At 38.0% G+C, this 13,539-nt stretch overlaps 1 protein-coding gene across 3 annotated transcripts in view; it reads right to left on the reverse strand.

The window, feature by feature from the left end:
• Positions 1–13,539, reverse strand: part of scml2 (Scm polycomb group protein like 2) — a 141,706-nt gene that overhangs the window by 90,685 nt on the left and 37,482 nt on the right. For all 3 annotated transcript variants that reach the window (XM_063051066.1, XM_063051065.1, XM_063051067.1), the window contains 2 exons: positions 4,259–4,329; positions 1,384–1,618 (listed from right to left, as the gene is read on the reverse strand). In XM_063051066.1, the coding sequence (XP_062907136.1) occupies positions 1,384–1,618; positions 4,259–4,329 (306 nt within the window). The remainder of the gene's footprint in view (positions 1–1,383; positions 1,619–4,258; positions 4,330–13,539) is intronic.

Raw genomic sequence — 13,539 nt, forward strand, 5'->3', positions numbered from 1 at the left:
GCAGCTGCTTAATTGGGCCAAAATGTGGTCCAATTATCTAGAGGCTACTGTATATCTAAACACTAACATTCGGAATCAGAGATTGAAGCAGGTGAAAATTATCCTGGGGAATTTAGATCAGAATCTCTATTTTCTATGTTTTATGGTCAATCTCAACCCCAGGATGTAATATAGAGAACCACATCACTGTTCAATAAACTTGCAACAGTGATGTAACATATTCTTGCACAAGAGTTCATGCTTATCACTGGTAAATCATGATTCAATGATATTGTTGTTAAATAACCTCAGAGTGAATATACATTATGTTTCAGAATTTTGACTGGCTTGAGTGGAAAACCAACTGAATTTATAAAAGGATTTTTTCATTAGGTTAAATTTAGCTAAAAAGGTTGTAAGGTCATAAATTCTATACAACATATACAATATTTGAAAATGGCAATATCCAGACGTTTTTGAACACAATTACATGACTTGCATGCCAAATTTATTAAGTACATTTAAGAACAGGATTTGGATGTAATCTTAAAATCACCTCATCACTGAGTAAGCCATAGGGGGAATTTTGGGAACTTGTATTGATTCAATTCTAAAAGGAGTATTTCAGCAATGTTCTGTATATTTTTTAAAGTTAACTGTATTGAGTACATTGGGTCTACTGAAGGGAGAAAATTATGTCCTTTCCCTTTTAGTTTAAATTTCCTACAGAATTAATTAAAAGTAAGGACATTAACAGGACAGGTCTTTCTTTTTTTACATATCCTGCTTTTTATTAAAACAAACAAAACTATTAATTTGATAAAATGTTATCCACTAAATCTCCAAACCATAAGAGGAGGAGTAAGCATAAAGTTACAAGCCCAACTCCACCTAGCTTAGTATTGAATAAAATAGTGGATTGATCTTCTGTATTAAATCCACTTTCATACCTTTTCTCCTTCATTCCTCCCAGCTCAAAATCAATGAGCTTGTGTATATTCAAAAATGAACTATCATCAGATTCTCTTCAGCTGCAAGAATTGTAATCCTTTTACTGAAGGCATTTCTCCTTAGTCCAATCCCAAATATTTGACAGCGTTCTTTGGGAAAGGGCCCACATGAAAAAGTTATGGATGTTCTTTTTCAAAAAAAGTTACAGAACGATTTTGTGGGACAAATGATACACACATAACTTAAGAGAATAACTTCGTTTCACAAACTATAATTATCAATCAAGCACCCAAAAACAGATTCTTACATTTGTTATTCTCTAAATTTGTTGCAATTATTTACACCTTGTCATTTAGTAACTAATTTATTATGTAGGAAGTGAATAGCATTTACATTTATATACTGATGAAGTGTACACCATCAATTCAAACAGGTAAACAAAGATTTTCTTACCGAGTGGAGGCTGCAGCATTCCGCTGTTCTTCTCACAGGTCCCAATAGGTTGTATATCAGATGAGTCAACTAATCGCCAAAAATCATTTTTGTTGTCACTCCCATCAAGACGTAATCGCAGCCTTGCTCCCGTTATTCCAACCACAGTGGCTATACAAATTGAAGTAACATTCCTTGGATCCTGAGCTTCAAGCTTCATGTTAATTTTGAACTCATTGTTGGGTGGAATTCTTGGCTGATGTGAAGAATCAATGTTAATACAAGTCTTCAGTGAAAATTTTTGTCTATATTTTCATAAAAAGGCAATGTAAATTTTAAACAATTTTCTATCTCGAAATACAGTCAAGCAACTAACCACTTCAGGATGCTTGCATGAGAGTGCAAGGTCTCAAGACTCTCTTTCCTCGAGACTGTATGATCCCTTAGGCCTATTCTAATGTTACCTGAGAATACTGCAAAGAGTCTACATGCAAACTTCTCCAATATTGAAGGGTGAGTAATTTAGACAGTACTTTGTACAAATAGGCATTACTAGACAATATTGAGGGATTCATCTTCAAATCTAAATGAATATACCATAGTTGTCACCAACTTCATCAAGACCTGTGTGGATGAGTGTGTGCCTTCGAGAACATATTGGACAAACCTAAATCCAAAGTCATGGATGATTTGTAGTCTGCTAAGGGCTATATCTGTGGCTTTCAAGACTGGTGATCTAGAACTATACAAGTAGTTCAGGTATGACCTATGAAAGGCAAAAAAAAACTATTCTGATTGAAGTTAGAGACAGAATCAGATGCACATTGGCTCTGGCAAGATTTGTAGGCCATGACTTCCTACAAGGCGAAACCTAACATCATGAGTGGTTGTGATGCTTCACTCCCAGTTGAATCCAATGCCTGTTATGAATGTTTTGAAAGGGAGAATAAAACTACTCCTGTGTGAACCCTTGCAGCTTCTGGTCATCTTGAAAGATCATCTTTCAAGAGCAAACCAACTGGCCCTGATGGTGAACCTGGTAGGGCACAGAAAAGCTGTGCCTATCAACTGGTAGAAGTGTTCAAGGACATCTTTAGTCTCTTACAACTGCAGTCAGAGGTTGTGACTTCCTTCAAAAGGGTGACAATTATACCAGTGCCCAAGAAGAGCTTTGAAAGTTTGGTCATGGCCAGAATCAGCTCCTGCCTAAGCAAGGACCTGGACCTGCTGCCATTTGCCTATTGCCACGATAGGTCTACAGATGTAATCTCACTGGCTCTCCATTTGGCCTTGGATCGCCCGGACAACAGCAACACCCACATCAGGCTGCTGTTGATTGATTGCAACTCAGTATTCAATACCATCATAGCTTCAGTGCTAATCAAAAACCACCAAAACCTGGACCTCTGCGTCTTGCTCTGTAACTGTATCTTTGACTTCATCAGGAGACCACAGTCAGTGCAGAACAGAATTAACATTATCTCACTGACCTCAAGGATGTGTGATTAGCCCACTGCTCTACTCTCTCTGAATCCATCACTGCGTGGCTAGGCACAGCTCAAACTCCATCTATAAATTTGCCGATGACACAACTACTGTTGGCGGAATTTCAGATCATGACAAGGGGGCATACAATACAGGAGTGAGATAAATCAGCTGATTGAGTGGTGTGATTGAGTGGTGTCACAGCAACAACCACAAGGGGTCAGCAGTGCAAATACTGAGCAGTTTCAAATTCCTGGATGTAAACATCTCTGAAGATTTATCCTGGGTGCAACACATTGATGCAATTACACAGAAGGCATGACAATGGCTATATTTTAGGAGTATGAGGAGATGTGGCATGTCAAAGACTCTAGCATATTTCCGCAAATATACTAAGCAGAGCATTCTAACTGGTTGCATCACCATCTGGTATGAAGGAGCCACTGTACAGGATCAGGAAAAAGCTGCAGAAAGTTGCAAACGCAGCCAGCTCCATCATGGGCACTAGCCTCCCTAGCTTCGAGGACATCTTCGAAAGGCAGCATCCATCTTCAGAGACTCCCAAGATTCAGGACGTACCTCTTCTCATTGTTAACATCAAGGAAGAAGTACAGAAGCCTTAAAACACACACTCGATATCTTAGAACAGTTTCTTCCACTCCACCATTAGATTTCTGTATGGACAATAAACCCATGGAAACTACCTCAATAAAAACTGTCCAAGTCCCTCAAAACTGAACCAAAGTAACCAAAGCCAAATCTTCCAAATTTAGGTAATAGAAAATTTTCTCTTGAAGTAGAGATACACAGAATGTAGATTACAAGTACATATTAGTGAAAAGAAAACATATCTGATATCCTGAGATACTCTCAAAATCAAACAATACCTGTGCAAATTCCACCTACAGATGAAAACATTTTAACCCATTAAGTTAAAGAATATGTTAACAATCACCAATAAATTGACATACTTGTGTGCATTGGGATTAGATGACAACACTGCAAAGGAGCCAGTATCCGTTGGCAATTATTGAGAAAGGTTAACAGCAAATACTGAAACTAATTCTGACAACAGTGAATGCTGAATAACAATCAACTAAATAAATACACCTCCACAAACAAGAAAAGTAATGTCAAATCTTCACCAATGCAGCTTGGAAAACAAATGAGTCTGTGTGTTGGGGGGGCGGGGTGATTGCAGCAATGTGAACAAAAGTAAAATCTTCATTTTAAACCATGAACTTTATATTGTGTTGGAACATTAACAACACTTCAATGAAGATGTAGAAAAGTTATATAACTGAGCCAACTCTATTGAACAGTTTGATCCTGTCATTAAACGAACAATGGCCTCACTTCAAAAACCTAAATGACTATCACCATGTGCAATTCAGCTTCTGTAGTTACATACCTGTCTAAAACAATGTGGGGGAGCTGGAACTTCTCCACTTTCTTTCAAGTAATCATCCCAGTTAAAATGTTCTGTAAACAACAAGAACAATTTTGTACAATAGAGTGTCATACAAGTTCTATTCTTGATGGGTGTTTTCGCCATTGCAATTTAAATGTATTTTGGACAAAAGTAAGAGGTTAAGGAAAATTTGATTAGGATATTTGGATGAAGTAGCTTGAAGTTTCAGAATTTCATGACTGATAATCTTGTGACCATGAACCTGCTTTTGTTGGATCAATATCCAAGTTGTTAATTAATTAACAATAATTATTTCATTTTCTATACAATAATACCATCTAAAATTGTGTTACTGAGCAAGAAATGGAAGAAATATTTATGGCATAACAGTTTAATTATTTTCTTAGCTCCAAATTAATTATTCCCTGCAGCTATTCAATTTGCCTTGTTCAGAAATTCAAACAAATGAAGCTGAACATAAAAGCTGTAATAAGTTTAAATATGTAAGACCATTAGAAAATCACTTAAGAACAGGGGGCACGTTAAATCTTATGTATAAACATGAGAGGCTCTTATAAGTTCTGCACAGTAGCAATAACATGCACTGATAATCATGGTTTGGGCCTCCTCATCGTAGGGGGAGCAATATCCTTGCAGGTAGGTTTGCTAGCATGGTTCGGGAGGGTTTAAACTAATTTGCGAGGGGGATGGGACCCAGAGCGATACAGCAGTGCAAGAAGTGCATGGAGTAAAGCCAGATCTAACATACAGAGAGGATTTGAGGAAAGAGAAGCAGAATAAACGGTGTAAAGACAGTAAGGTAGAAGGGCTGAAATGTGTGTACCTCAATGCAAGAAGCATCAGGAACAAAGGTGATGAACTGAGAGCTTGGATACATACATGGAATTATGATGTAGTGGCCATTACAGAGACTTGGCTGGCACCAGGGCAGGAATGGATTCTCAATATTCCTGGATTTCAGTGCTTTAAAAGGGATAGAGAGGGCGGAAAAAGGAGAGGAGGGGTGGCATTACTGGTCAGGGATACGATTACAGCTACAGAAAGGGTGGGTAATATAGCAGGATCCTCTTTTGAGTCAATATGGGTGGAAGTCAGGAACAGGAAGGGAGCAGTTACTCTATTGGGGGTATTCTATCGGCCCCCTGGTAGCAGCAGAGATACAGAGGAGCAGATTGAGAGGCAGATTTTGGAAAGGTGCAAAAATAACAGGGTTGTTATCATGGGTGACATTACCTTCCCTAATATTGATTGGCACCTGATTAGTTCCAAGGGTTTAGATGGGGCAGAATTTGTTAAGTGTGTCCAGGACAGATTCCTGTCACAGTATGTGGGCAGGCCGACCAGGGGAATGCCACACTAGATCTAGTACTAGGTAATGAACCGGGTCAGGTCACAGATCTCTCAGTGGGTGAGCACCTGGGGGACAGTGACCACTGCTCCCTGGCCTTTAGCATTATCATGGAAAAGGATAGAATCAGGGAGGACAGGAAAATTTTTAATTGGGGAAAGGCAAATTATGAGGCTATAAAGCTAGAACTTGCGGGTGTGAATTGGGATGATGTTTTTGCAGGGAAATGTACTATGGACATGTGGTTGATGTTTAGACATCTCTTGCGGAATGTTGGGGATAAATTTGTCCCGGTGAGGAAGACGAAGGGACAAGGAAGGGACGTAGGGTGAAGGAACCATGGGTGACAAGTGAGGTGGAAAATCTAGTCAGGTGGAAGAAGGTAGCATTCATGAGGTTTAGGAAGCAAGGATCAGATGGGTCATTGAGGAAAATAGGGAAGCAAGAAAGGAGCTTAAGAAGGGGCTGAGAAGAGCAAGAAGGGGGCATGAGAAGGCCTTGGTGAGTAGGGTAAAGGAAAACCCCAAGGCATTCTTCAATTATGTGAAGAAAAAAAAGGATGACAGAAGTGAAGGTAGGACGGATTAGAGATAAAGCTGAGAAAATGTGCCTGGAGGCTGTGGAAGTGAGCGAGGTCATCAATGATTACTCCTCTTCGGTATTCACCAAACAGAGGGAACTTGATGATGGTGAGGACAACATGAGTGAGGTTGATGTTCTGGAGCATGTTGATATTAAGGGAGAGGAGGTGTTGGAGTTGTTAAAATACATTAGGACAGATAAGTCCCCGGGGCCTGACGGAATATTCCCCAGGCTGCTCCACGAGGCAAGAGAAGAGATTGCTGAGCCTCTGGCTAGGATCTTTATATCCTCGTTGTCCACGGGAATGGTACCGGAGAATTGGAGGGAGGCGAATGTTGTCCCTTTGTTCAAAAAAGGTAGTAGGGATAGTCTGGGTAATTATAGACCAGTGAACCTTACATCTGTGGTGGGAAAGCTGTTGGAAAAGATTCTTAGAGATAGGATCGATAGGCATTTAGAGAATCATGGTCTGATCAGGGAAAGTCAGCGTGGCTTTGTGAAGGGCAGATAACAAGCCTGATAGAGTTCTTTGAGGTGGTGACCAGGCATATAGATGAGGGTAGTGCAGTGGATGTGATCTATATGGATTTTAGTAAGGCATTTGACAAGGTTCCACACGGTAGGCATATTCAGAAAGTTAGAAGGCATGGGAACCAGGGAAGTTTGGCCAGGTGGATTCTGAATTGGTTTGCCTGCAGAAGGCAGAGGGTGGTGGTGGAAGAAGTACCTTCAGATTGGAGGATTGTGACTAGTGGTGTCCCACAAGGATCTGTTCTGGGACCTCTACTTATCGTGATTTTTATTAACGACCTGGATGTAGGGGTAGAAGGGTGGGTTAGCAAGTTTGCAGACGACACAAAGGTTGGTGGTGTTGTAGATAGTGGAGGATTGTCAAAGATTGCAGAGAGACATTGATAGGATGCAGAAGTGCGCTGAGAAGTGGCAGATGGAGTTCAACCCAGAGAAGTGTGAGGTGGTACACTTTGGAAGGACAAACTCCAAGGCAGAGTACAAAGTAAATGGCAGGATACTTGGTAGTGTGGAGGAGCAGAGGGATCTCGGGGTACATGTCCACAGATCCCTGAAAGTTGCTTCACAGGTGGATAGGGTAGTTAAGAAAGCTTATGGGGTGTTGGCTTTCATAAGTCGAGGGATAGAGTTTAAGAGTCGCGATGTAATGATGCAGCTCTATAAAACTCTGGTTAGGCCACACTTGGAGTACTGTGTCCAGTTCTGGTCACCTCACTATAGGAAGGACGTGGAAGCATTGGAAAGGGTACAGAGGAGATTTACCAGGATGCTGCCTGGTTTAGAAAGTATGCAGTATGATCAGAGATTAAGGGAGCTGGGGCTTTACTCTTTGGAGAGGAGGAGGATGAGAGGAGACATGATAGAGGTGTACAAGATAATAAGAGGAATAGATAGAGTGGATAGCCAGCGCCTCTTCCCCAGGGCACCACTGCTCAATACAAGAGGACATGGCTTTAAGGTAAGGGGTGGGAAGTTCAAGGGGGATATTAGAGGAAGGTTTTTTTACTCAGAGAGTGGTTGGTGCATGGAATGCACTGCCTAAGTCAGTGGTGGAGGCAGATACACTAGTGAAGTTTAAGAGACTACTAGACAGGTATATAGAGGAATTTAAGGTGGGGGCTTATAATGGGAGGCAGGGTTTGAGGGTCGGCACAACATTGTGGGCCGAAGGACCTGTACTGTGCTGTACTATTCTATGTTCTATGTAAGGTGTAAATCTGTATTTTTCAGCTGAATAAGAATGTCAATGATTGATTACACTCCAAGCATCAAACAATTATTGAGAAATATTTTAAAAAGCCAAATAAAATTTCAGAGAAAAAATAAGCATTTGTACAGCCAGCTATTCAGAGAACTCCATGACTTTTACTGCAAATGAGAGTGTACATCAAACTGCTGGATAATTTCAATAATACTCTTAACTGGTTCTGACAGTTAAATTTGATCCAGACCAGATCATTGCTCTTTGGCGACAGCTTCAAAAATGCTAAGAGTCAAATATGGAGAAACTGTAAAGGAAAAGGTATATCATAAATACAGTTGCAAGAAAAAAAGTTAGTGAACCCTTAGCAATTACCTGGTTTCTGTATTACTCATAAAATATGGTCTGATCTTCATCTAGGTCACAATAATAGACAAACACAATCTGCCTCAATCAATAACGCACAAACAATTGTACTTCTTGTCAATACTGAGTACACCATTTAACAACCACATTCTAGGTTCAAAGAAAGTATGTGAACCTCTGGGATAATGCCCTCTACAAAAGCTATTTGGAGTCAGGTTTCCAATCAATGAGATGAAATTGGAGGTGTGGGTTGTAGAGGTTACCTGCCCTATAAAAAAGACAAAATCAGGTTACTGACAGAGCACGCTCTTCTCAAGAAAGATCTGATTATGTGCACCATGCCTCAATCCAAACAACTTTCAGAGGGCCTTAGAAGAATTGTAGAGATGTATGAAGCTGGAAGAGGCTACAAAAGCATTTCTAAGACCTGGTTCATCAGTCCAGTAAGAGAAATTGTCTACAAATGGAAGAAATATAATACCGTTGCTACTCTCACTAGGAGTGGGTGACCTGCAAAGAGCACAACGTGTAATGCTGAAGGAGGTGAGAAAGAACCCAGAGCAAAAGACTTGCAGAAATCTCTAGAACTTGTTGACGTCTCTGTTCATGTGACCACAATAAGAAAAACACTGAACAAGAATGATATTCATGCAAGAACACCACAGAGGAAACCACTGCTCTCCAATAAAAACTTTGCTACGTGTCACAAGTTTGCAAAAGACTACCTAGATGTTCCACAATGCTTCTGGGAAAATGTTCCGTGGACAGATGAGAAAAATTTGAACTTTCTTGCAGAAATGCATACCACGATGTTCAGAGGAAAAAGGCACTGCACACCAACACCAAAACCTCATCCTAACTGTTAAGTATGGTGGAAGGAATATCATGGTTTGGGCTGCTTTGCTGCCCCAGGGCCTGGTCAGCTTGCAATCGTTGAGGGAACAATTAATTCAAAATTTTATTGAGACATTTACAGGAGAATGTCAAGGTAGTGGTCCATCACCTGAAGCTTAATAGAAGTTGGATGATGCAACAAGACAATGATCTGAAACACAAGACTAAATCAACAACAGAATGATTTAAGAAGGAAGAAAATTTGTGTTTTGGAATAGCCAAGTCAGAGTCCAGACCTTAACCCAATTGAGATGCTGTGGCATGACCTAAAAAGGACTATTCATGTAAGGTATTCCAGAAATATTGATCAACTTAAACAGTTTTGTATGGAGGAATGGTCTAAAATTCCTCCCAGCTGTTGTGCAAGTCTGATTAGCAGCTTCAGGAAATGTTTGGTGCAGGTTATTGCTGCCAAAGGAGCTTCTACCAGTTATTTAATACAAGGGTTCACATACCTTTTCCGGCCTGAAAAGTGAATGATTAAACAATGTGTTCAATAAAGACATGAAAAGTACAATTGTTTGTGTGTTATTAGATTAGGCAGTTTGTGTTTGTCTATTATTGTGACTTAGATGAAGATCAGACCACATTTTATGGGTAATTAATGCAGAAAACCAGGTAATTGCAAAGGGTTCATGAACTTTAACTTGCAACAGTAGCTAAAAGACTGTCAACATTGAATTGATAAACCTTCTATTATACTTGAAAATAGTTAGCCGGATTAATTAGAGGTTTTCTTGCTTTGAGCTAATTTCCCAATGGAATTTGAAGCTATTATTTTATTGCACACTTTAATACCAGGAAACAATGTGGATATCCACCATTTCTGTCATGTGGATACTGGTACTTTGAAAATGAGTATAAAACAATGCAAAGGGCAGTCTGTTTTAGTGATTAAAAATGATGTAATGCAATTTTTTGATAAAAATATGCAACCCTGGGTCCAGGACTGATTAACATGAGCAAAGCTGCGAACTATGCACTGAACACCTCTGAATTTCAAATGTTACTCTAATGAATCCTCCTTCTCTCCCACCTATTTCCCTCCTCTACTGGGTCCACTCTCAATATACCAATACATAAAGGCAGACAATGGCATTATTATAAGCTAGTTAGTCTGACCTTACTGGCATAAGTACATAATTGAATACATTCACTGAACACTTGGAAAATTTTGCAAAACTGAAATTATGGTATCATAAACACATAGGATTCATGAACAGAAATGTTGTTTGAAAAATCAGATACTTTTTTCTGAGGTTGCAACTAAGGGGGTTGATAAAGGAAGAATCTGAGCAAAATGTATTTGCAGTTTCAAAAAGCATTCAATGATGCCACACAAGTGGTTACTACTCAAAATAACTGTTCGGTAATGGAAGATTTTACTTAACAATATAGCATAGATATGCGTACAGGTAAAAGGATTAACAGAATGGTAGGCTGTTATCCACAGCAATTATGTAACAGTGGGGAAATCAGTAATAATAGTCCATATTTTGTCACCAACTTCAAAGTAAGCTACCCACAGAAATCACACATTATCAGTGTCATGGATTTCTTCCCTCCATTTCATAAATTAAATTTTCGCAATATTAATGTCATCAAACATGTTGAAAAATAGTTATGTAGCCTTGGTCTATATTCCCTTGAGTTTTCAAAAAGGTAAGTTATAAAAGTGAAGCCTGATATCACCAAAGAGACTATAGGAGATCCTTCTCTCTATACGAGAGGCCCTCTAAAGTATCCCTGATTGCCCGTTTAGCTCTCCCTGTTAAAAATATGCACCTTTGAGTTGCACAAACACAGCACCAATAAAATGCATCCATCGGCTGCTGTGCACAAATATAGGAATTAAAGGAAGCCATCATACAAATTTCACTAGCATTCATTTTCATTGGAAAAGCACAAAAATAATGACCAAATTACTCCATTGGAGGACACTAGAGTTCTTTTAACTGACAAAACATTCCAACAGAAAAATCAAACTTGTCCGAATCTCAAATCCATCTTTTACTTATTTGGGAAAGTTAGTGCAGAAACTAACTTCATCTCAATGTTTTTAACTTAAAATTTTAAATGCTTTCTAAAATTTAAATCAACCACATCTAAAATTAAGATTTAACTTTAAATAGTTCAGCAAGAAATTGTATAATATAGACGTAAATATCTAGTGGCCTTGAGTGATGTGTGGAGACAAAACTACTGAATCTTGGACTTGTTCAAAAAGCTGCAGCATAAAAGAGTTTACTCTTTATTTCTTTGTATTCTAATAATACACTCTAGGAAAATTGTGCATCTTAGCAAAATGGACTTGATGAGAAATAAAATTGTATCTTCAAAAAGCTTTTGCATGGCATCTCTGCTTGACAGCTGTACATTTTTTTTTAAATCAGATGCTGGGACCTCAACTGTTTATAATTTATAGTCCTGACAGATGGAGAGATTAAGTGTACTGCAATCAGATTTACTAAAGATACAAAGATATTTAAGAAAGCAAGGTGTGAGGAGAATTCAAAGAATCTACAAGGAAGCAGAAAGGTTAAACAATTGGAGAACATTTTGGCTGACCAAGTTCTATTAACAAGAAAATATGAGGTTATTGTATTGGTAGAAAGAATTAAAAAGGAGAATAGTGTTTAATAAATAAAAAGTATGGAGGGACCTGAATGTCCCGTATATGTAACATAGAAATACAGCATTTTAGGAAGATAAATGGAAGATTAGCTTTCCTTACAAAGGCAGTGGCATATAAAAGTCATGGTGCGACTTTCAGGACATTGGCAATACAAACATCCATAACACTGAATATAATTCTTGTCTCCTGGGTGAAGAAAAAGTATTTCTGCATCACAGACAGTTCAGAGAAAATGCACTAGGTTGAATCCTGAGACTGAGAGTTTGTCTAATGAGAAAAGATGGAGTAGGTTGGGAGTGCCTACAGCAATTGACAAGAATGAGGGGTGACCAAATTGAAACATAAAATATTCTGAGAATGCTTGATAACTTTGATTCCAAAATAATGTTTCGCCATGATACCTTACAAACATCATACAAGAAAATAATTAATCCACATGTATTGAGGCTTACTAATATTTAATCCTAGAAGAGTGCATTTTAGAAAAAGCATTTCTATTCTGTCCACCATAGTCAATGATGAAAACAAATACCAGCAAGGAATGTAAAGGAGACTTGGCTTGAGCCCTCAGAAGAATCAAGAAGCCAACAGTTTGGCAAATGAGAACAAAGGTTTTATATTTTTAAAAATCAAACAAGGTAATTAAAGCTAGCAAAGAGAATATTGGTACAAAGAGATCATGGATTTAATGCATGTTTCACTCAGGAATTTCTTTCCTGCTGCTGGAATTTCACAAGTCTCACATACTGTGACAAAGAATCACATAGCAGACATACAGAATACAGAGAAACATAACAATTTAACATTATTTTCACCTATTTTTAATATAGTATAAAGTGAACAATTTTATTGTCAAAATTAAGCCTTATGGTCAGAAACAATTACGTATAACATTGGGCTATATTCATGACATTAGTGAATACAATGTATACAAGTTTTGTATTTAATATTCAAGCAGTTACAAAAAAAACAATAAATGTGCATCCTTAACATTTAATTTACAAAAATTAACTCAATCTTTTCAATGAAGCAACAGTGAATTTGTGCTAACTCTCAGATGTTGCAACAACCTTATCTTTAATATTTCTGAAGGCAAGTCTTACAAAAGATCATAAGCCAAATGCACTGGCTCTAAAAATAATGTCCATATTTCAAAGAGTTTGCTTAAAAATCCTCTAAATATTTCTATATAGTCACTTATTTTAGAAGAGTTAATTTTGCAGTGTTACAGTCCTTCATATGAACAAGCTCACTATTCAAAACTACCATGTGAAGCAAATTAATTAATAACTAGTAATGCATTGCCAATTCAAAGTATCAAGAAAAAAATGACACTGAAAATCAAGCATTGTTTGGATATTTTACATAAACTCTATACAAGTTTCTTTGTTTACCTGTCTCACCAATGTAAAGCAATTTCAAAAATCCTTATTCAAAATAATGATTAACGAAAAACCTATTAAGATGTGTCATTTTTGCAACTTTACAGTAAAATCCATCAAGGTCACGTATCTTCATACCAAAATGAGCAAAGAAAACTAAAACTCAACCACATAAGCCCAGTATATACAGCTGTCCAAACTACACAAAAATCAAAAAAATGCAAATCCAGATCAAAAATACAAACTAAAACTGAATTTTTGGAGTCACTTAACAAATATTTAATCAACTTGGAAAAGAATTAAAAGAAAGAAATGGGAAGA

This window comes from Mobula hypostoma, chromosome 6 (genome assembly GCF_963921235.1).
Source record: "Mobula hypostoma chromosome 6, sMobHyp1.1, whole genome shotgun sequence".
NCBI classification, from domain to species: domain Eukaryota; kingdom Metazoa; phylum Chordata; class Chondrichthyes; order Myliobatiformes; family Myliobatidae; genus Mobula; species Mobula hypostoma.